The sequence below is a fragment of the Triturus cristatus genome, chromosome 4_2 (genome assembly GCF_964204655.1).
Source record: "Triturus cristatus chromosome 4_2, aTriCri1.1, whole genome shotgun sequence".
Lineage (NCBI taxonomy): Eukaryota > Metazoa > Chordata > Amphibia > Caudata > Salamandridae > Triturus > Triturus cristatus.
Genome location: NC_140586.1, coordinates 326,693,894 through 326,717,056, shown reverse-complemented (window position 1 = coordinate 326,717,056; position 23,163 = coordinate 326,693,894). Strand labels below are relative to the sequence as shown.

General features: G+C 51.0%; 1 protein-coding gene across 3 annotated transcripts in view; it reads left to right on the top strand.

Annotated features, from left to right (window-relative positions):
* The window catches only part of PRRC2C (proline rich coiled-coil 2C), a 1,321,979-nt gene that overhangs the window by 1,101,026 nt on the left and 197,790 nt on the right, over positions 1-23,163 (top strand). For all 3 annotated transcript variants that reach the window (XM_085601696.1, XM_085601697.1, XM_085601695.1), the window contains exon 27: positions 1,250-1,368. In XM_085601696.1, coding sequence (XP_085457822.1) covers positions 1,250-1,368 — 119 coding nt within the window. The remainder of the gene's footprint in view (positions 1-1,249; positions 1,369-23,163) is intronic.

Here is a 23,163-nt window from a genome sequence, read left to right as displayed (position 1 = left end):
TGACTCACTTATAGAGTCAGTTACGCACCTAGAAAATCATCCATTCACACACTTGTACACCCACTCATTCTTCAACAGGCCTTTCCCTATATATATTAAACATATTAAAACTGTACAGAAACACAGACTCACTGGATGACGTCATCAGTGATGTCATCAATGATGTCACTGACCATGTCATGAATGATGTAATATGTGACGTCATCAGCAGTGCATTGCGAGGGCGCGAGTTATAGTTAGCTGAACTAACTATAACGGGGGAATTTCTAGGGTTTTGTACAAGGGAAATGTCCAGCTAACTATAACGCGCCTGAAACCTATGTTATTTTTTTAGTGAATATATATGTGTGTGTATATATATATATATATATATATATATATATATGTGTATATATATATATATGTATATATATATATGTGTGTGTGTGTGTGTGTGTGTGTTAGAGTACTTTTAAATGTTTAAACATACAAATATATGTGTGCGCGCGCGCTCAGGGCTCTCCGCATGTGGACTGGGACTATTCAGTGCTTATGACTTTGAGTATACCCCTGGAAGAGAAACATAGTTTACACCTCCCATATTGAATTAGGGTGTTAGCTACAATTCCATGGCTGGAATATTGTCTCAGTGTTGGTGATGTGAAGCAATTTGCAAGTTATCATGCAGATCCCGGCCAGCATCATGTTTCTTGTAAATGCAGCTGTCTCATTCTTAACCTGTTCAAGAATTTGGTATGAGGCCACCAAAAAACACAATGATTTGCTGACACTTAAGTCATTAACTGTTGCTTCTAAACTGTCCTTTTTCCTGACTAAACATCCAAATAAGTCACTCAATGGTAAACGTAGGCAGTAATTATTCAGCCTGAGATGATAGCTCGGAAAAGAATAAGTTACTTACCTGTAATCCTAGTTACTTTCTTTGAATTGATTGGTTTAATGTAGTGAAGGAGGGGGTTGTATGTGCAAAGCCTATAACATTTTATTATATTTGTCACGGCAGAAACCTGATTGATTTTATAGGATTGTTATGTACATGTGTGATTTCTTTCACTTTGGTGTTTTCTCAGTAAACTGTTTAGTGTTGAATTGGAAGTCATGTTCTTCATAGTTTTCCCAAAATTAAATGATTTTGGATTGAGAGTCTCATGCAAATTAGTGAAGGCATATATCAGATGCTGCTTCCAGACTTGTGTTCCAGCTGTTCTTATTACTTGTTCTTATTTTTCTAATTGTTTTTATTGTACAGATTCCAATTCCCATCTATGCCCCGATGCAGGGACAGCATCAAGCCCAGCTGAGTTTAGGAGCAGGCCCCAGTGTTACCCAAGCTCAAGAAATGTTCCCAACCTCCTTACAGCCATACAGGTAGGATTTTAAGACTACCTTAGATGTTTTTGACGACTCTTTGCTGATCAGCTAATTATTACCAGAACGTTTCTCTCAAAACTGTCCATTTCTCATATTCTCATGCGAAAGGTCTGTTAGCATACCATCTGGCTAAGATAATAAGACAGGAACACACTGTAAAGCATTGTACTGCAAGAATTAAATGAAATGTTTCATCCTGATAAGCCTCAGGTTCTCCAGCAGCACACATGCCTGTGAGGCTCACAGCCCCAACATAACACATTAGGCTTTTCTGCTCCCTCACAGTAATATCCCTGAAAACATACAGTTGTCAAGAGGTACTCCTCAGCAGCACAACACATTTCTCACACATACCAATACTTTTTTTAAAAGCAGGTTTGTAAGAAACTGGCTCTATATATACTGCACCAAAGTGAAGTACAGCGTGTATAGAGTTCAAGAGTCCCCAAAGGTAGGCAGAGTTTAAAGTTAGATAGAACCTTACTCTCTAATAGTGGTAGCTTGGTCGAGCAGTAAGGCAGTATCAGAGGACAGTGTTAAGCATTTGATGTACACACTCAGTCAGCAAATAAATTCACACACTCAAGAACTGAACTCTAGGCCAATTGTTTTTGTATAAAAATATACTGTTTATTTTTAGAACCACGCAAGCCTGGTACAGGTAAGCATTAAATACTTTTCAGTAATAAGTTACTGGATATAGAACAGTTTGCAAATGTAATAGAAATTGTACTTTGTTTGATTTACAGGGGAGCAGTAGTATGCAACACTTAGCAAATACAGTACATTGAAATGAATAGGCTTTTTCAGTAAATTGCAGGTAAGTTACTTTTTAAGTTACTTTTCTAACTCGGTGCTGGATACCTAGATTCAGCACTGGGACATTTCCTGGAAACAGGTAAGTAATTACGTTTTGGTTATTCGCATGATTTTTAAAGAATATTTTCAGATTTCAAATCTCAACACTTAGAAACTTTTTGGAGAAAAAGTGTCAATGTTATCCTATGGGAGGATGTGAGAAAGTGGCTCTGTATATACTGTTCCCAAATAGGTACAGGGTGTACAGAGTCCACAGTCCCCAAGGGTTTGACAGAGGCTAAAGTTAGATATAACCTTACTCTCTAATAGTGGTAGCTTGGTCGAGCAGTAAGGCATTATCAGAGGACAGTGTAAAGCATTTGTTGTACACACTCAGTCAGCAAATGGTCTCACACACAATAACTGAACTCTAGGCCAATGGTTTATATATAAAAAATATATGCTTGTTTTATTTTAGAACCAACAATTGGCATTAAAATATACTTTCTCAGAATGAGATGCTATATAAATACTTTTGCAAGATGTAATTGACTTTTGTAAACAGTTACAAGTGGTTGCAATAGGCAACACTATTTTAAACACAATAATGCATTGAGTTCAATGGAAGTTTCATGTTCTTTGCTACAGATTACTTTTAGGATTACTTTTGGAATTCCAGGACTGGATCCTAGATTCAGTCCTGGGTCAGTACTCAGAATCAAGTGATGAAAGTCGACTTAATTACTGTAATGATTTTTAAACAAAATTTAGCCATTTTAAAAGTTGACACTTAGAAAATATTTCAAAGAAAACAGTCAATGATTCCCTATGGAAGAAAATTCAGGTTACAGGTACAGTATGTTCTGGTTACTTTTGTAATCCAGTACTGGGTGCCTAGACTCAGTACTGGGACCTTTATCCAAAACAGGTAAGTAATTACGTTTTCAGATATTACACGATTTTTGAAGAATATTTAAAGATTGCAGAAATCGACACTTAGAAGAAATCTCACAGAAAAACAGTCAATGGTTTCCTATGGAAGAAAATTGAGTTAAGGGTAAGTAAAGTTGTAAGTATTTTTCAGAGTCAGTGCTGGGCACCAAGATCCAGGACTGGGAGCTCACCCTAAGAGCAGGTAAGTAATTTCGTTTTCGTTACTCGGCTGATTTTTGGTGAATTTTTTAAGATTTGAAAAGTCCACACTTAGAAGAAATTTCAGGAAAAAGCCAGTCAATGTTACCCTATGAGGAAAATAGAGTTTGCGGTTTACGGGCAAGTACTCGACTGGCAGAGTTGAGGTTCTGGGCATAGACTCAGGGGTCCCCCAGGGTCAGGTAGGTACAGTTGGTTCACCCTCAGCGACTCTAGGGCGGCCGGTTGCAGAGAGAATCTGAAAGAAACATGTTAGTTAGATTCCTCACCTCAGAATATCCCCAGGCGTCAGACTGGATCCGGAAAGAATTTTGTAGCAATACCCCTTGCGCATCGCTAGGCGTCGTCTGCGGCTCCGCGTCCGTCGTTGGCGTCGTGCGCCGGAATGACGCCTGAGTACTTAGACGCCGCCCTCGCGCGCTGACGTCAGTGCTTCTTTTTTCCGCGCCAGTAAGCGCCGATCCGGGAAGAGCTTACAGTTGGTTCACCCTCAGCGGCTCTAGGGCGGCGGGTGCAGAGAGAGTTAGGCCCAATGTTATCCTATGAGGGATAGGGGGGGCCTTGGTTGGTGGCTGCTGACTGGCAAGCCACGCGGCTGTGGGAGCTGGGCTCCTGGTCACTTACTCAGGGCAAGTGGGGAAGTAGGTAGGTGTAGAGTTTTCACTGCCAGGGCCACTCGGGCGGCTGAGTGCAGAGTGCTTTTGAGCCTTCGGGCGCTCAATTGATTTCAATAAGAAATCTCCGGTTTAGAAAAAGACTGCAAGCTCGGGGACGAGGAGTCTTCAGGTGCCACCACCACTTCGAGAGGTAAGTTGGGTAGTTGGAGGATAGGTAGGTACCCCGGGATTGGGCACACGGGACCGTGGGGCGCCGCGTGCAGGGGTGCCTTTTGGTGTCGGGAAATCTTACCCTCTGTTGATCGTGGTTGGGGGGGCACCTTGTTCTGAGGCTGCAGGCTTCTTCAGGAGTGTCGAGGGAGGTCCTTGGGTGCCGGACTCGGGGTCACAGTCGCCGTGGGGTCGTCCTCAGGGTCTTTGTTCACTCCGGTACTGGCCAGGCTTGGCTGGTGCAGAGTGTGCTGGGTTCGCGGTTCCGGGCTGCTGCCAGGGATTAGAGATAGGTTTTGAGTAGAGCCTCTACTCATGGGAGTCCCAGGGGCTTAGAGCCAAGAGGTAGCCAGGTCCTCCGGGGTTTGTGAGGTTGCTGGCTACAAGAGATGCCGGGTTGGAGCAGGAGCAGGTTCGAGGGTCGACAGGCCGGTAGGGCTGGGGCAAAAGCAGTTGGTGTCTTCTTCTTCTTAGCAGCTGCAGGGCAGGTCTTCTTTCTTCTTGCTCTTCTTTGTAGTTTGGAATCTGGAGAAGGAAGGTTCAGGGTGCCCCTAAATACTAGATTTAGGGGCGTTACAGGTAGGTGAAGGGCAGGGGCCAATGGGTCCCTGTCCTGGGGTGGGTACACCCCCTATCCTGCCTCTCTCCTGTGGGAGGGGGGCAGGAGCCTAGTCCTGATTGGGCAGGGCTTCCCATCTCCATGATGGCGAGAGCCCGGAGATGTGCTTCACCTCGCCTCCCCCACCTGAGGGGTGGGGTTGGCAGGCTGGCACATCCCCTGTCCTTATTTGGGGTTTCCGGCCAAGCTTCCCGCCAGAGTGGGGGGTTGCAGTGGCCCGGGGAAGCTCACAGAGGCGGCATGCCTTTGAAGCTTCCCCCTGCCCATCCTGGGGGGGGGGGGGGGGGGGGGGGGGAGATTTAGCACCTCGCCCAGGATGTGCATTATTGCAGACCCAGGAGGGCAGGGGCTCTCCTACCCAGGGGTCCAGCAACATGTCTGCTGTGTGGCAGCCTAGGCAGCCTCAGAACAGACGTGGATTGTAGGTTTAGGTTTCAGGGGGCCTCTCTAAGATGCCCTCTGTGATGCTTTGTTCATTAAATCAAACACTGGCATCAGTGTAGATTTAATGTGCTGAGCAGTTTGATACCAAACTTCTCAGTCTTCAGTGCTGCCATTATGGTGCTGTGGAGTTCGTGTTTAACAAGCTCCCAGCACCATGTACTCTTAAATGGCAGCACTGCTCTTACAGGACCCAGGAATGGACCTGGGTACTGTAGGGGCACAGGGCTCCTGCCTCTGTGCCCACACCACTGGCATAGGGCACCCAGCTAGAGGGGTGGCTGATGTATGCCAGGGCAGTGTACGTTGTGGGCATGGCAATGTCGACTCTGTTTTGTCTTGTATCCAGACACTCAGGCTGCAAGAGCAGTGTGTGTGTGTGTTAGGGTACAGGGCCTCTAAGGGTGGCACAATGAGTGCTGCAGCCCTTAGAGGCCTTCCCTGGTCACAAGGCCCTGGGTACCTAGGGTACCATTTACCAGGGGCTGACATGCGGCCAGGGTTTGCCAATTTGGGTTTTGGCTGTTAGGCAGTTTTTAGGGAAGGAACACAGGCCCTGGGCACCTGATTGGCAGGAGCCCAGGGCACAACAAGGAAAAGTGCACCCGCTATTAGGCACAAAAAAAAAGAGGGGGGGGGGTGTTACTGCAACAGAAACCCACTTTCTTACAAGAGGTTGTTCTCCTCTGCCACTTTGGGGTTGCGGTCGGTTAATACCACCTGCCTATTGAGCGTTACTCCCACGCTGTTTGGGATACGGTAGCAGAGGTCCTGCCTCAGTGTTCTGAAGAGGTCCAGGCCGTCCTTTCCCAAGCGATTGCAGAGGGCAAGGATGCGGCGAAGTTTGCCATTTACCACGGGCTGACATGTGGCCAGGGTTTGCCAATTTGGGTTTTGGCTGTTAGGCAGTTTTTAGGGAAGGAACACAGGCCCATGGCACCTGATTGGCAGGAGCCCAGGGCACAACAAGGAAAAGTGCATCAGCTATTAGTCAAAAAGGGGGGGGGGGGGGGTTACTGCAACAGAAACCCACTTTCTTACAGAGGATAACAGGTTAAGGGTTCACAGGTAAGTAAACGGCAGTGGGATTTAAAGATCTGGGGTTGGACTCAGTGGTTCCCCAGGGTAAGTGATGCACTGTTGTTGCACCCTTAGCGGCACTAGGGCGGCCGGGTGCAGAGGCCACTGGGTTGTGGGAGCAAAGCTCCTGGACTTTAGCTCAGGGCAAATGGGGAAACAAATTGGCACCAAAGGTGCACCCTCAGCGGCACAGGGGCGACTGGGTGCAGAGTGCTGTTTCGAGGTCTGATGCCCTGTTTCCAAATGAGAACTTCCGGTTTGCAAATGCGCTGCAGGCAGGGAGACAAAGGACTTCTGGGTGCGATCACCACTTCGAGAGGTAAGCTGGGAAATAAGAGGTTGGTTAGGCACCATTGGTTTGGGCACACAAGTACGTGGGGCGTCTGGTGCAGGGGTGCCTTTTGGGGTCGGATCTTCTTACCAGCTCCTGGTCGCAGTTAGGGGGGCCTTCGGTATTTAGTCTGCAGGCGTCGGCTTGAGTCAGGTCAGGGGTCGCCGGATCTTAGTTCAGGTTCGCCGGGGTGACCACCTCATGGTGGTTGCCCACTCGAGCTGGGGCCGTGGACGGCGGGTGCAGTGTGTGGCGGATTCGCAGTCTCCGGTTGCTGCCACAAGTTGCAGTTGAACAAATCCGGTGTTCACTGAACAAGCAGTCTTTGGAAGTGAAGGCAGGCAGGTCCTCCGGGGTTTTTGAGGTTGCTAGCTGCAGGACACACCGGGATTTCGCAGGAGCAGGTTGGAGGGGGGAGACAGGCCGGTAGGGCTGGGGCCAAGTCAGTGGGCGTCTTCCTTTTGTTAGCTGCTGTTCGGTCCTTCTTCTTTTCTTGTTTCTTGTCTGGATCTGAGGAAGCAAGGTTCAGGGGTGCCCCTAAATACTAGATTTAGGGATGTTACAGGTAGGTAAAAGGCAGGGACCAATGGGTCCCTTCTCTGGGGTGGGTACACCCCCTATTATGCCACCCTCTAGTGGGAGGGGGGCATGTGCCTGACCCTGGTTGGCTGAGTCTCCCCATCTTCAAGATGGCGTGGACTGAGAGTTGTGCTTCACCTCGCCTCCCCCACCTGAGGGGTGGAGTTGGCCGAGGTGGGCACACCTCTCTTCCTCACTTGTTTTTCCCGCCGGTTCTCCCGGCCTAAGTGGGGGTCAGAACCAGTGGGGACCAGTTGCTGAAAGCACCAATTGGCATGTGGAAGCTCACAAAGGCGGCAAGCCTTTGAAGCTTCCCTTACGTGAACCCTGCCCATCCTAGGGGAGGAGGCTTGGCACCTCGTCCCAGGATGTGCATTGTTTCAGACCCCAGAGTGCAGCAGGCTCCAGTCCCTGGGGTCCAGAAACCTGTCTGGTGGTTGTAGCTGAAAGCAGCCACTCAGCATGGACACTAGTGGTGGGTTCGTTTTCAGGGGGCATCTCTAAGATGCCCTCTGTGTGCATTTATCATTAAATCCCACCCTCACATCAGTGTGGGTTTAATGTGCTGAGAAGTTTGATACCAAGCTTCTCATTTTTCAGTGTAGCCAAATATGGTGCTGTGGAGTTCGTAATGACAAACTCCCAGCACCATATACTCTTAATGGCAGCACTACACATACAATGTCTAAGAATGGTTTCAGACACTGTAGGTGTACAGGGCTCATGCACTGGTACCCTCACTACTGGTATAGTGCACTCAGCTAGAGGGGTGACTGTTCTGATGGATACATCTGCCAGTGGATTCCTCACCTTGTGAATATCCCCTGCGCCAGCAACATTCGGAAACTTTTGTAGCAGTCCATGCCGATGTGGTCGAAGGCGACGTCACAGAGACACTGCTCCGCTCGCGACTCCGCTGACGTCACCGGCTCCATAAGAAGACCCCATCGGCGTGATGACGTCCGTTTCCTTTTTTCCGCGCCGACGACGCCAACGGATTTCGGGAATCGTTACTGGTAGCTGTTCTGGTTACTTTGTATGTTTTCTGGATTTCTCTGTCTATCTTCTAAAAAAGTCGACAAGGAAGTCTGGGTTTAAGCCTTGCCGAGAATGTGGCAAGCACATGTCCATCACCGACCCGCACGACGATTGCGTTTGGTGTTTGTCATCGGACCATGATGTGGGAGGTTGTTCGAGTTGCAGGAAAATGAGCTCGAAGGCTCGTAAGGAGAGAGAAGCAAAGCTCTTTATCGCCCGGATGAAGAAGAAGGAGAAAAGAGGAAGATGATGATCCAGGTCGAGGTCGGATTCTAAGTCGACTTCGGGACATGCTTCAAAGAGCAAGAAGCATAAGAAAAAGAGGAGGCATTCGTCGCATCATAAAGCTTCGACGTCAAAGTCGAAATCGCCAGCTCGACGTCGGAGAGAGTCAGTGTCTCCCTCTCCTGTCCCGACTTCGCCTCCGGTTCCATCTTCTCCGGTGCCTTCCCCGGCTGAATCCCCGGTGCCGGTGTCATCTCCAGCGCCGGTTCCATCTCCAGATCCTGCAAGTCCTCCGGCTCCGTCTCCGACTCAGGATGAGGATCGTCAGGCTCCGGGTGAGTCTGTGACGCCGCTTGCTCCACCGTCGGCGCCGATAGGCCTGAGTCCGGTGCAACCTGACCAGTATCCTGCTTTCCCTACTCCAGGTCAGGACCCCTCGCATTATCTCAATGCGATGTATGGGGTGTTCTCACGGGCCATGTATACCTCTGGTGCACCTATGGGTCCGATGGCTTTCAATCTGGGAGTGCCGCAGGTTTACCCTCAAGCACCGGTTATGCCATTCTTCCCAGCGACGCCGTCTTGGCAGCTGCCGGCGCCGAGAACATCGCCGCTTCCCTCTTCGCCGACGCCGGCTCGACTTCATTCGACGCCGGCTGCTCCAGCTGATCCACGTTCGACGCCACTGCCGGCGGATTCGAACACGGCGCCGCCGACGCCGCAGGTGCGGATCCGTTCGAGAAGGGAGGCGCAGAGAGTGCTAGAGGAGAGACGCTTTCTGATGGAAGAGGCTGAAGAGGGGGAATTGGTCGAATCCGATGAGGTGTTCGACGAATTGAAGGAGGCAAGTGGTCTGGATTGGTCTCCGGAGTGGGAGATCACTCCACCATCAGACGAACCCTCTAAAGACGCAGCACCCTATCATGCAGTGATTAGAAAGGCTGCGGAGTTGTTGAACCTTCAATTGCCATCCACCGAATTCAAGTCCAATATTTTAACTGAGGTGTTGCATTCTCCAACTGCGGTCTCAGAGCCACTGTTGCCTTTCAACGAAGCAATTTTGGAACCTGTGCTGGATGTATGGCGCAAGCCTTTCTCAGCTCCTGCAGTCTCCAAGGTACTCGCAAGAAGGTATAGGGTGGCTCCAGGGGATCCTGAATTTTTATCTTCACACCCTTCACCTGAAAGCCTAGTAGTTCAGGCGGCTTGTTCTGGACGGTCGAAAGGGGCATTTCCTCAAGTCCCAGGGGACAGGGAGGCAAAAAAGGTGGACCAATCGGCCAAGAAGGTCTTTTCATCAGCCAGTATGGCATTAAAATCTTCAATTGCGACTTGTCTGTTGGGGCGCTATATCCATGCGCTTATGGACTCGGCTAAAAAGTTGGCGCCAAAACTGTCAGAGGAGGATAGAGGAGGCTTCAATGAAGTTCTATCGGATGCGCAGGTGGCTGCTCGCCAGGTTATTCAGAGTGGCCTGGATACAGCAGACTCAGTTGCCAGGGTCATGGGGTCTTCAGTTGCCACCAGGAGGGGTGCATGGCTTAAGTCCTCCGAATTCTCTTCTGATGTCCAGTCAACTTTATTGGACTTACCTTTTGATGGGTCTGGTCTGTTCGGGAAGAAGGCTGAAGCTGCTCTCGAGCGCTTCAAAGAGAGTAAGGCTACGGCTAGGTCGTTGGGCCTTCAATCCCAGCCGAGAGGTATTTTCAAGAGGTACAGAGGATTTGGAAGGGCGAGTTTTCGTTCCTACAGACCAACCCAGCAGCAGCAGCAGCAGCAAGGCTCTCTGTCCAAGGGATATAGAGGAAGACTTAGAGGTCGCTCACGTGGCCGTCAACTCTCCTCTTCCTCAGCCCCTCCCACCACCGCAAAACAGCCCTAGATTTGACATTCCGGATCATGCTGGTCCTGTGGGGGGCCGGCTTACCCATTTTCTACAAGATTGGGAATCTGTAACTACAGATCTCTGGGTTCTGGATCTTGTAGAAAATGGGTACGCCCTTCCCTTTCGGGAATTCCCTCCAAATTACCCTCCTTGTCAAGGGGCTTGCTCGGAGGACCACCGTCTTCTCCTGCAGTAGGAAGTCCTGAAGTTGTTTCAGAAAGGTGCGATAGAGGTGGTTCCGGAGCAGGAGAGGGGTCAGGGATGCTACTCCCGGTATTTTCTGATTCCGAAAAAGGACGGCAGATTGCGTCCGATATTGGACCTCAGAATCCTGAACTTTTACCTGAAACAGGAAAAGTTCAAGATGCTCACCCTTGTGCAGGTTCTTCAGGCGCTAAATCAGGAGGACTGGATGGTGTCGCTCGACTTGCAGGATGCGTATTTTCACATCCCCATTCTGAAGTCGCACAGGAAGTATCTCCGGTTTACGGTGGGGTCGCAACATTATCAGTTTGCGGTCCTCCCGTTTGGTCTTACTTCGGCACCTCGAGTCTTCACAAAGGTGATGGCGGTGGTGGCAGCCCATCTCAGAAGGTCGGGGATTTCGGTTTTCCCTTATTTAGACGACTGGCTGATCAAGGCGGAGTCGTCGGAGAAGGTGCTGTTCCATCTGCAGGATACAACTCGGCTGTTGTACAGATTGGGTTTTTCGATAAATGTGCCCAAATCTCACCTGGTGCCCTCTCAGCGCAACCTGTTCATAGGTGCGGTACTGGACACTACTGTGTGTCGAGCATTCCCTCCTCCTCAAAGGATTCTCGACATACAGGAAATGATTCCTTTATTTTACAGCGGAGCGGTCGTTCCAGTTCTGAAGGTCCTTCGCCTGCTCGGTCTGTTCGCTTCCTGCATCCTGTTGGTCAACCATGCACGCTGGCACATGAGGGCGCTCCAGTGGTGCCTCCGCAAGCAGTGGTATCAGCACAGGGGAGATCTCAGGGAGTCTGTGAGGATCTCCAGAGAAGCTGCAGCGGATCTGTCTTGGTGGAGCGTGGAGGGCAATCTGTCCCAAGGAAAGCCCTTTAATCTACCTCCATCAGTGACCACAGTGATAACGGATGCATCCACTCTAGGGTGGGGTGCTCATCTGGGGGATCTGGAGATCAAAGGTCTTTGGTCTCCGGAGGAAAGGTTGCTGCATATCAACCTTCTGGAATTACGGGCGATACGTTTGGCACTCAAGGCCTTCCTCCCTTCCCTTCGCGGTCAGTCTAGTCAAGTCCTGACGGACAACACTACCGCGATGTGGTATATAAACAAACAGGGAGGAGTGGGGTCTCTTTGTCTCTGCAGAGAGGCCCTGCGTCTATGGTCCTGGGCTCAGGACCATCAGATTTGTCTGATGGCAAATCATCTGGCCGGGGTCCTGAACATACGTGCAGACAGTCTCAGTCGGCAGTTCTCCGCCGACCACGAGTGGAGGCTTCATCCGGAGGTGGTTCGTCACGTCTTTCGGACGTGGGGGACGCCTCGGGTGGACCTATTCGCCACTCACGAGAATGCTCACTGCCCGTCATTCTGCAGTCTCCAGTATCCGATGCAGGGAGCGTTGGGGGACGCGTTTCAGTTGAGTTGGGTCTCACGACTCCTTTACGCATTTCCTCCCATACCCTTGATTTCTCGGGTTCTGAGGAAGATTCGCCAAGACCGGGCCCAAGTCATATTGATCGCCCCGGATTGGCCAAGAAGGGTGTGGTATACAGATCTTCTCCACCTCTCCTCGTGCCCTCCGCTCCATCTCCCTTTGAGGGCAGACCTCCTCTCGCAGTCGGAAGGGCAGGTTCTACACCCCCACCTCCAGAGCTTACACCTTCATGCCTGGAGATTGAACCTTTATTCTTTTTCTCTCCCACCTGATGTGGTAGATGTAATTTTGTCTGCCAGACGTCATTCCACCAAATCTATATATTCATATAGGTGGTCTAAATTTGTTCTCTGGTGTGGAGAGAAGTCAATTGATCCTTTGAAGGCTCGTCTATCTAACATTCTACAGTTTGCCCTTTCTCTTGCTCAGCAAGGCTTTGCTGTGGCTACTGTAAAAGGATACTTATCGGCTTTGTCGGCTTTCCTTTGCTTGCCAGATCAGCCGTCTTTATTCAAATCACCTATTGTTCTTCGTTTTCTAAAGGGCCTCACGAACAGGTTTCCTCCTACTCCCTTTATTGTGCCTCAATGGGACTTAAACCTTGTCTTGACTTATCTGATGGGTTCTCCCTTCGAGCCCTTACACAAGTGTCTCTTGAGACTGTTGTCTTTCAAGACGGTCTTTCTCATTGCAATCACCTCGGCAAGGAGGGTAAGTGAGCTTCAAGCTCTAAGTTCAAAACCCCCATTCTTGACCATTCATGCTGAAAGAATGGTACTCAGGACCAGGGCTGCATTTCTGCCTAAGGTGGTCACTCCCTTCCATCTGGGGCAGTCCATTACCCTTCCTTCCTTCTATCCTCCCCCCTCACCCTTCCAAGGAGGAGGAGAGACTTCACCGCTTGGACCCCAAGAGGGCGGTGAGCTTCTACCTGGACAGGACTAAGGACATCAGAATTGATGATCAGCTCTTTGTGGGCTTTGCTGGCTGCAGGAAAGGTTGAGCGGTGCACAAGCGCACCCTTTCCAGATGGATTGTCTTGTGCATCAAGATATGCTACTCCCTGGCTGGTAAGGAACCTCCAGAGGGTTTAAGGGATCATTCCACTAGAGCACGGGTACTCATAGTACGGCCCGCGGGCCGTCAGCGGCCCGGCAAGCCTTCCTTGGCGGCCCGCGGACCTTGCAGACATAGTGCCTGTGCCCTGTGCTTGTCAGCGAACACCGCCGGTTACAGCAGCGCGGAGCTGTGAGGCCGGGCGATTCTTTTAAAGGGCATTTACTTGTTAATGAGGCTTTGTTGTATTTCACCTCTTCTTAGCGCCCCTGCGTCTCCCCTCTGAATGAGTGGAGATGCAGGGGCGCTAAGAAGAGGTGAAATACAACAAAGCCTCATTAACAAGTAAATGGCCTTTAAAAGACCTGTGAAGTACTTGGGTGCGGCGGCCGTGTGCGTTCCCTGGAAGCTGTCAGCGAGGGGTGAGGTGACAGAGGACAGCAGGGTGAGGTGATGGAGGGCAGCAGGGAGTGAGAGCAGGGGGTGAGGTGACAGCGGGAGGAAGACAGAGTGCGACAGAGGGAGGAAGAGGGAGGGAGAGAGAGGGAGAGGAGGAAGACAGGGAGAGGAGGAAGACAGGGAGAGGAGGAAGACAGGGAGAGGGGGGAAGACAGGGAGAGAGAGAGGGAGACAGAGGGGGAGGGAGGGAGGGAGAGGGAGGGAGACGGAGGGAGAACGGAGGAGGGAGGGAGGGAGACAGAGTGAGGGAGACAGAGGGAAAGAGAGCAATAGAGAGAGGGAGGGAGACGGAGAGAGGGAGGGAGAGGGAGAGAGAGAGGGAGGGAGGGGGTCAGAAAGAAAGGGATACAAACAGTGAGTGAGACGGGGGGAGGGAGACGGAGAGGAAGGGAGGGAGAGAGGGAGACCGAGAGAGGGATGGAGAGAGAGGCAGGGAGACAGAGGGAGGAAGGGCGGACAAAGGGAGGGAGGGAGACAGAGGGAGGGAGGGAGGCAGACAGAGGGAGGGAGGGAGGGAGGGAGGCAGACAGAGGGAGGGAGGGAGGCAGACAGAGGGAGGGAGGGAGGGAGGCAGACAGAGGGAGGGAGGGAGGCAGACAGAGGGAGGGAGGGAGGGAGACAGACAGAGGGAGGGAGGGAGACGGAGGGAGACGGAGACAGAGGGCGGGAGACGGAGACAGAGGGAGGGATAGGGAGGGAGGGAGACAGAGGGAGAGAGGGAGAGGGAGGGAGACAGAGGGAGAGAGAGGGAGGGGACAGAGTTAAAGGGAGACAAACAGTGAGTGAGACAGAGGGAGCGAGAGGGAGACAAACAGTGAGTGAGACAAAGGGAGAGAGAGGGAGACAAACAGGGAGGGAGACAAAGGGAGCGAGAGGGAGACAAACAGGGAGGGAGACAAAGGGAGCGAGAGGGAGACAAACAGGGAGGGAGACAGAGAGAAAGGGAGACAAACAGAGTGATGGACGGAGAGAGAGACAGAGAGAAAGGGAGACAAACAGAGTGATGGACGGAGAGAGAGACAGAGAGAAAGGGAGACAAACAGAGTGATGGACGGAGAGAGAGACAGAGAGAAAGGGAGACAAACAGAGTGATGGACGGAGAGATAGATAGAGAGGGCGGGAGACAGAGTGAGAGATAGATAGATAGATAGAGAGGGCGGGAGACAGAGTGAGAGATAGATAGATAGATAGATAGATAGATAGATAGATAGATAGATAGAGAGGGCAGGAGACAGACTGAGAGATAGATAGATAGAGAGGGCGGGAGACAGAGTGAGAGATAGATAGATAGATAGATAGATAGATAGATAGATAGATAGATAGATAGATAGATAGATAGATAGATAGATGTGTGCATACCGGGTCTGGTGGCTCAGTGGATGAAGGCGTCCGCTGCAGTGGCCTGTGTTCAACCTCATGGTCATAGTTTTTTTTTTGCTCTAGCCCCGCCCCCTCCCCCACTGGCCCCGCCCCCACCGGTGCGGCCCTCAGCCAGAAACCACACTGTAAATTTGGCCCCCAAGAGAAAGTTTGTGAGTACCCATGCACTAGAGCAAAGTCTTCCTCTTCTGCTTTGTCTAGGGGCGTACCTGTGGAGGACATTTGTAGGGCGGCAACTTGGGGCCTCCCTTCACACCTTTGCAAAACATTATTGCTTGGACACCGAGGTGAGGAGGGACGGACACTTTGCTTGTTCCGTCCTTCAGGACTTTCTGGTATAGAAGGGTGGACGCCCTCCTCCGGGAGTGGGACTGCTGTGGGAATCTATTCACAAGGTGAGGAATCCACTGGCAGATGTATCCATCAGAAGAACAAGTTACTTACCTTCGGTAACGCTTTTTCTGGTGGATACAGTATCTGCCTGTGGATTCCTTACTGACCCACCCGCCTCCCGTTGTCCACCCTTGTATACCTTTAGTATATGATGGTGTTTCAAGTTATATTTGTTACTGTCAAAGGCGTTGTGTTATTTCTTTTGCCTTCCTGTTTATTCTCTGTGTGTTGCTTTATATATTATGTACTGAGTATACTGTGTATATATTGCTGTCAGTCTGTCCGTGTGCCTCGAAGGCACGGAAAAAAGGGTGGAACTGACGTCATCACGCCGACGAGGTGTTCTTATGGAGCCGGTGACGTCAGCGGAGTCGCGAGCGGAGCCGTGTGTCTGTGACGTCGTCTTCGACCCCATCGGCGTGGACTGCTACAAAAGTTTCCGAATGTTGCTGGCGCAGGGGATATTCGCAAGGTGGGGAATCCACAGGCAGATACTGTATCCACCAGAAAAAGCGTTACCGAAGGTAAGTAACTTGTTCTACACCCTCAGCGGCACAGGGGCAGCCGGGTGCAGAGTGAGTTAGGCCCAATGTTATCCTATGGGAGGCAGGGGGGCCCTTGGTTGGTGGCTGCTGACTAGCAGGCCACGCGGCTATGGGAGATGGGCCCCTGGTCACTTGCTCAGGGCAAATGGGGAAGTAGGTAGGAGTAGAAGTTGCACTGCCAGGGCATCTCGGGCGGCTGGGTGCAGGGTGCTTTTCAACCTTTGGGCGCTCAATGGATTGCAATGGAACAGCTCAAGGACGAACAAAGGCTGCAAGCTCGGGGACGAAGATTCTTCAGGTGTGACCACCACTTCGAGAGGTAAGTTGGGTAGTCGGAGGATAGGTAGGTACCCAGGAGTTGGGCACAGGGGGCCGCCGGGTGCAGGTGTGCCTTTTGGTGTCGGGAAATCTTACCCTCTGTTGATCGTGGTTGGGGGGAGGGTCCCTGGTTCTGAGGCTGCAGGCGTCGTCAGGAGCGTCGAGATGGGTCCTTGGGTGCCGGATTCGGGGTCAGTCGCCGGGGGCACATCCTCGGGGTCTTTGTCCACTCCAGCACAGGCCAGACTTGGCGGGTGCAGTGTGTGCAGGGTTCGTGGTTCCTGGCTGATGCCAGGGGTTAGATACTTACTTTGAGCAGAGCCACTGCTCGTGGGAGTCCCAGGTGCTCAGTCACAAGGTAGCCAGGTCCTCTGGGGTTTGTGAGGCTGCTGGCCACAGGAGGTGCCGGTATTTAGCAGGAGCAGGTTCGAGGGTCGACAGGCCGGTAGGGCTCGGGCCAAAGCAGTTGGTGTCTTCATCTTCTTAGCAGCTGCACGGCAGGTCTTCTTTCTTCTTGCTCTTCTTTGCTGTTTTTGGAATCTGAGGAAGGAAGGTTCAGGGTGCCCCTAAATACAAAATTTAGGGGCGTTACAGGTAGGTAAAGGACGGGGACCACTGTGTCCCTGTCCTGGGGTGGGTACACCCCCTATCCTGTCCCTCTCCTGTGGGAGGGGGATGGTGGCCTAGTCCTGATTGGGCAGGGCTCCCCATCTTCAAGATGGCGAGAGCCTGGGAATGTGTTTCACCTCGCCTCCCCAACCTAAGGGGTGGGGTTGGCAGAGGCTGGCACACCCCTGTCCTTCCTTGGGGTTTCCGGCCAGTCTCCCCGTCAGAGTGGGGGTTTAGAACCGGTAGGGGCCAGTTGCGGAGTACAGCAAGTGGCCTGGAGAAACTCACAAAGGCGGCATGCCTTTGAAGCTTCCCCTGCCCATCCTGGGGGAGGAGATATAGCACCTCGCCCAGGATGTGCATTGTTGCAGGCCCAGGAGAGCGGATAGCTCTCTACCTAGGGGTCCAGCAACATGTCTGCTGTGTGGCAGCCTAGGCAGCCCCTCAGACGAGACGTGGATTGTAGGTTAGGTTCAGGGGGCATCTCTAAGATGCCCTCTGTCGTACATTATACATTAAATCCCACACTGGCATCAGTGCGGGTTTAATGTGCTGAGAAGTTCGATACCAAACTTCTCCGTCTCCAGTGTTGCCATCATGGTGCTGTGGAGTTCGTGTTTGACGAGCTCCTAGCACCATATACTCTTAAATGGCAGCACTGCACTTACAGTGCCCAGTAATGGACCTGGGTACTGTAGGGGCACAGGGCTCATGCTCCTGTGCCCATACCACTGGCATAAGGCACCCAGCTAGAGGGGTGGCTGATATATGCCAAGGCAGTGTAGGTTGTGGGCATGGCACACAGGGATGTGTGCTATGTCTACTCTGTTTTGTCCTGTACCCAGACACTCAGCCTGCAGGGCAGTGTGTTTGTGTTAGGGTACAGGGCCTCTAAGGGTGGCACAATAACCTAGGGTACCATTTACCAGGGGCTGACATGTGGCCAGGGTTTGCCAATTTGGGTTTTAGGTTTTAGGGAAGGAACATAGGCCTTGGGCACACTCAGTCAAAGTACATTCAGCAATTCAGCAAAAAGTGTGGGCTACCTGTGAGAAGTTGGCCTGGTGTATGATGTCACTAGTTCTAGTGTACACCTTATATCAGTCCAAACAACCCTTATGGTGATTGGTTGTAAAGTCAACCTTATAGACCAGCTATCCTAGTGGTGCATGGACAAGAGCAGTCTTAGGCTAAACTCTGAATGGCATGTGAAGCCAGCTGTGATACCATATATAATCCCTTGAATACCAAATGAAAGGACACCACAACAGATATATATATAAAATAAAGTGTATTTATTCTAGTCAAACCCTCAGCACTCTTTGAGATTCGAGGTAAGTACAACACAGTCTTATTCAAGCATACATTACGTCACACAGGTAAGTAATACAGTTAGGCCCTAGGGGCCACGCAAACCATATACTAAAGAAGTGGTATAAGGACCACTGTCACGGAAATAGAATAGGCCTAGGCCTAGGGAATCGCTGGGGCTACACTACACTACCAACAGTTAGGAAGGGGGAGGCCCACGGGATTCAGGTGCAGAGTGGAAACACTCACGCGTAATGCGTATAATCGATAGAAATAGTACAGTTCTGAAATAAGCAGTTTTAGGACACTTCTGAAGCAACTAGGAAGTCGAGACTCTGAAACTAGACCTTAGGATAGTCACTACCCTTGTGAGCACCGAAGTACCCAAGTTACCTAGCCCACAGGCTGCGGGTGCATAGGTGTGAACTTGCGTCGGGTTTCGTCGTGGACTTCTATGGATGCCTGAAGGAAAGTTGCTGACAGGCAGTCAGTGCAGAGTGTCCGGTGGATCCCAAGGCCGGGATCAAGAAGGAAGGGTACCTGCAAGCAGACGGGACAGAGTCAAGGTCACTAGCCAGTGACCACGTGGAACCAGGAAGGAACCAGGCGATGTCGGGAGATTGCAGGTGAAGGGTGAAGCTTGTCGCTGCAGCCACGCGTACCAGGAGACGTCGAGGACGACCAGGACCAGGAGGCGAGCTGTCCCACGAAGGCTCTTGCTGTCGGCGGCGTCTAAGTCGAACTAGGACTCACCAAGCCTTGGCAAGCGGAACCCACGAAGAACGGAGGACTTGCTTCTGGTGCAGACCAGGAAGGTCTGGGGTGCTTCTCTTTTGCAAAGAAGCGGGAGCCAGTCTGGAGGAGCCAAACCAGCAGTGAAGATTTAAAGGTGTGTCGTCACAGAGGCCGCTAGCCAACAGGTAAGCAACCGGACAGACGCGGCAAGCAGGAAAATCCAGAAGGGCCCCACGCAGGACTCGTGGAGTGTGGGGGGGCTGATCTTCGGTGCAGATGGGGCTTGGGGTTGGGGCTTCTCAATCCCCCGGTGCACAACTTCGAGGGTACCTCAGAAGCTGCGCTGGAAGATACTAGCCACTTTTCCCAGGTAGCCGGTCCCACGTCTCTCGTCGCCTCCACGTATCTCAGCTCGGCTGTGGATGTGGATCCGGGTCGGAGAAGTCTGGAAGTCAAGGCTCTGGTCGGGCTCTGCAGTCGGTCCCTCGTAGAACTTCAGCAAAGCAAAGGGTAAGTCTCTTGATGGTGCCTGTTTGCACAGGGTAGCCACTCCTTGGCCACAAAGGAGATTCTTCAGTCTTCTTCTTTCGTCGAATGTCGAAGGTCCAGAGTTTCTGTTCAAGTTGCAGGTTCAGGATAATCTAATCTCCTGGGGCCCAGCTACCACTCTTATACTAATCTGGGGGGCTGGGTTGCCTGCTAGGTCACGCCTTATGGGTGGGACCTGGGAGGGGGGTGGTTACACCCCCTTCCCTTTGTCCAGTTTCGCGCCAGGACTGGGGCTGGAGTGCCCCAGCACCGGTTTGAACTGGACTATGCATGGGACACCTTGTGTGCCCCAGGCAGTGTCTCGTTTCTTTCATCCCTCCCTGCCCCAATACACTAAGGCCTGTCTGGGGTGGTGCTCGCACCTCCCAAGGCAGGAAACCTATTGTCCAAGCCTCCCGTGCCGGGATCACTCCCAGCAGCAGGAGGTCAGATTTGTGTCGTGGCAGCAGCATCCATTTTGTGATGCTGGGGCTCTGGTTAACTTTAACCGGGTAAGTAGGTTTCAACATGTCTTCTCCCTCTAGAAGGGAGGGATAATATCCTCATCCCCAGAAATGGGATGGGGATATTATTCCAAAGTGTTAGACACCTTACACGACATGTTTTGATACAGCCAAACCATAGTTACCATAACCGTTTAAGATTATAAGGTACTTTAAGAGTATATGGTAGGCTATATCATAGAACAGCTATAAGGACATGGTTCCGAAAGCTGCAGACAGGCTCAGCTCATGCTAGAGCACCATCTCACATGTTACCAAGCACTCTGCCTCCAGGATTGTTAAGGCCTGCCATAGGAGTGGCTGATAGGTACACATGTGTCTATATCTAAGATAGGTATAGGAATACTACACCTAAGCAAGGGGTGATTACACGACCTTGCCCCAGCTGAGTGATCAGCCAGTTGTGTCATAATGGAAGGCCAGGCCAGGGGTGGCATAATACATGCTGCAGCCCCTGGTAGGCCTAGGATACACCTATGCCCTAGGTACCTAAGGTACACTGTACAGGGGCCAATAAGGTGACCCTATCCAAATGGGTTATGCACCTAAGGTACATAGTATCAATTTAGAGAGAGAACAGCAGGGCTGTGGGTCTGATTAGCAGGCCCACAGCCACATCTAAGTCGAAAACCAGTAAAGCAAAAAGTGGGGGTGAACATAGAAAGCAGACCCTACTCTCCTACAATACCATGCAAGAAAGATGGCAGTTTCTCACAGGGCTGCAAATGCATTAGCCATTATTGGCCTCTGACTGCCAGTTGTGGTCAGACATGGCCGCTTTATCAGACGTTATACCTGACAAGAGGCGAGGAGGACACTTTTGACAGGAAAGCGTGCAGCATCAGAAACAATTGACTGTGCCCTTGATCTGGCCAACACTGACATTAGGCAACTGGCAGGAGCTGCTGTTACTCCAGTATTGGAGCTTTCATAGATTCACATGCCCGAATAATTTCCCGTCGTCGAGACGGGAGTCTCCGGTATATAAAAAAGCAATGCTTAGTTGGATAGCAAACTGAAAAGAGGCCAAAGACTGTAAGGTATGTCGCACTTTCTCAAGTAAATCTCTAAGAGATCGTGAAGGGCGCCTCTTGATATGGCTGCCAAAGCTAAAGGCCAGAAAGGAGGTTATCTCCAGTGACCGTGAGGAAGAGTCCTCCTCAACATCTAGGAGATCTCAAAAGAGAAGAAAATCTCCTCAAGCTCATTCCTCAGGGGAACGTCCTGAGAAGCCCTAAAAAAGACCACTCATTGGTCTTCTGGGCGCAGTCCTTCAAAATAGAAAAATGTGGAAAAGGAGAGTAAGGGACATGCTTCTGGAGAAAAACATTCAAAAACGAAGAGTTCTGAACCGTCGGTCACCTCCTCAGGCCAAGGAACCCTTCAGGAAGCAGTCTTCGATGCCTCCTGAGGTAAAATCTAAGAAACAGGCATAGTCGACGAATAGGGTGAGTGTTTGATTTGCTCAAACGCTCCGTCCATTATCCCCTTTGGTATCGCTTTGTTCGGCCTAAGTTGTCAGGGTATGCCCAGACGTGGGTCCCTTACTCACTTTGCCACTGGATTCAAGATAGCCTGGCTGAGGGTTATGAACCCGAAATCGGTCCCAGGATGCTTGTTTCCGGTCCAGGGAAGACATGGCTTGGAAGTTCGGGCTGGACTGTTCCCATGAGGCACAGTGTCAGACTGATATGCATATGGCCATGTCTGAACTGGGGTGGTGGAGTGAGCTAAAGAATGATGATGGATTAAACCCAGATCAGTTGACTGGGGTTGAGTGTTTGATTTGCTCAAACGCTCCGTCCATCATCCCCTTTGGTATCGCATAGTCGATGAAGAAACCATAGTCGTCGACGAAGATTGAGGTAAAGCTTATATCAAAGACACCATCATTGAATATTACAGCCTCTCCGTCGACGACGTCATCGTCGACGGTGGTGTCAACGCCGGTTACTTCGACTGCATCGACACCGGCGACGACCGTGTCGAAGACGGTGACGGGATTGTCGTGGCCTGTGACGACGATGGGATAGTCAACGGGAACATAGACAACGTCGACGACGGATACCTCTTTATGCTTGGTGTCGACGGCGATCTCGTCGACGAGCCCGTCGATGAGGGAAATTCCAGATAAACCGGAAATCGTTAGGAAGAGGAGAATTACACCAGAAGTCACCTTTCCAAGCAAGATCACTCCTCTGGTGCCCTCACACCTGCTAGAGAAGCAGGATTCCGAGGAGGAGGAGGAAGATGATGGACCCTTTGGATACGCCAGTAGTCCCTCACAATTGCATGTGAAGTGTCAGGATGATGACTATGAGGAGGGATATGGGGAGTACCAATATCCTCCGCAACAACATTATCACCAAGGGTACCAAGAAGAGATGGTGGGTATGCCATCTTCCATGATGATGGATTTGCAGTTTATGCTAGCAGACTATAAAAGGTGATTTCCACCGACACCAGCTTCTCAGGAAATCCCGCTCTCGCATCCACGTTCCATCCCTGCTACTCCAGTTAGAAGCAGGAACCACTACAAAAAGGTACGCCTACAACTCCTCAAACAATACACCACCAGGATCCTGTCACCACGGACGATGATGACCAGGAAGAGGGAGAGATAACAGATCACAACCAAGAATGGGATGATTACCAGATTCCATCTCTGGCATCTCCCTCACCAGTACCTGTGGATTCTCCGCCGGTGGATATCGGCAGATTCCATAATCTGATGGAAAGAGCTGTGAAGAGATTCCAGCTTCCTATGGCTACAGCACAAACGGAATGCTTCCTATACGATTTTAAGGAACCATACCACAAGTCATTCAGGTCTATCCCAATTGTGAGCCATGTTTGGGAAGAAGGTTTAAAGGATGATGAAGACACCGGTGACAGTTACACCTGTGCTTGCTAGATTGGAAAAAATATATAAAGCTCCTTTGGAAGCACCAGCGTGTTTAATGGGCCATCCAAAACCTGATTCTTTGATTTCGCAAGCGGCGCAACAAAAATCTAAGAATCCCTCTGTGCCTATATCAGCACCTCCTGACAGAGGGGAGACTATTAGACAATGCAGGAAAGAGGTTCTCATCCATGTCTGCTCTCCTAGTTAAAGCTGCAAATGCCCTTGCCCTTCTGGGCAGATACGATAGGCAGATGTGGTGCGATATGGCACCTTACATGGACCTCATCCCAGAGGACAATAGAGAGGAGGCAATAACGATCCTTCAGGAAGGAGAAAGGGCTTCGGCTGAAGTCATTGACTGTGCGATGGATATCACGACCACAGCCTTCCGGTCGCTTGGAGGAGCGGC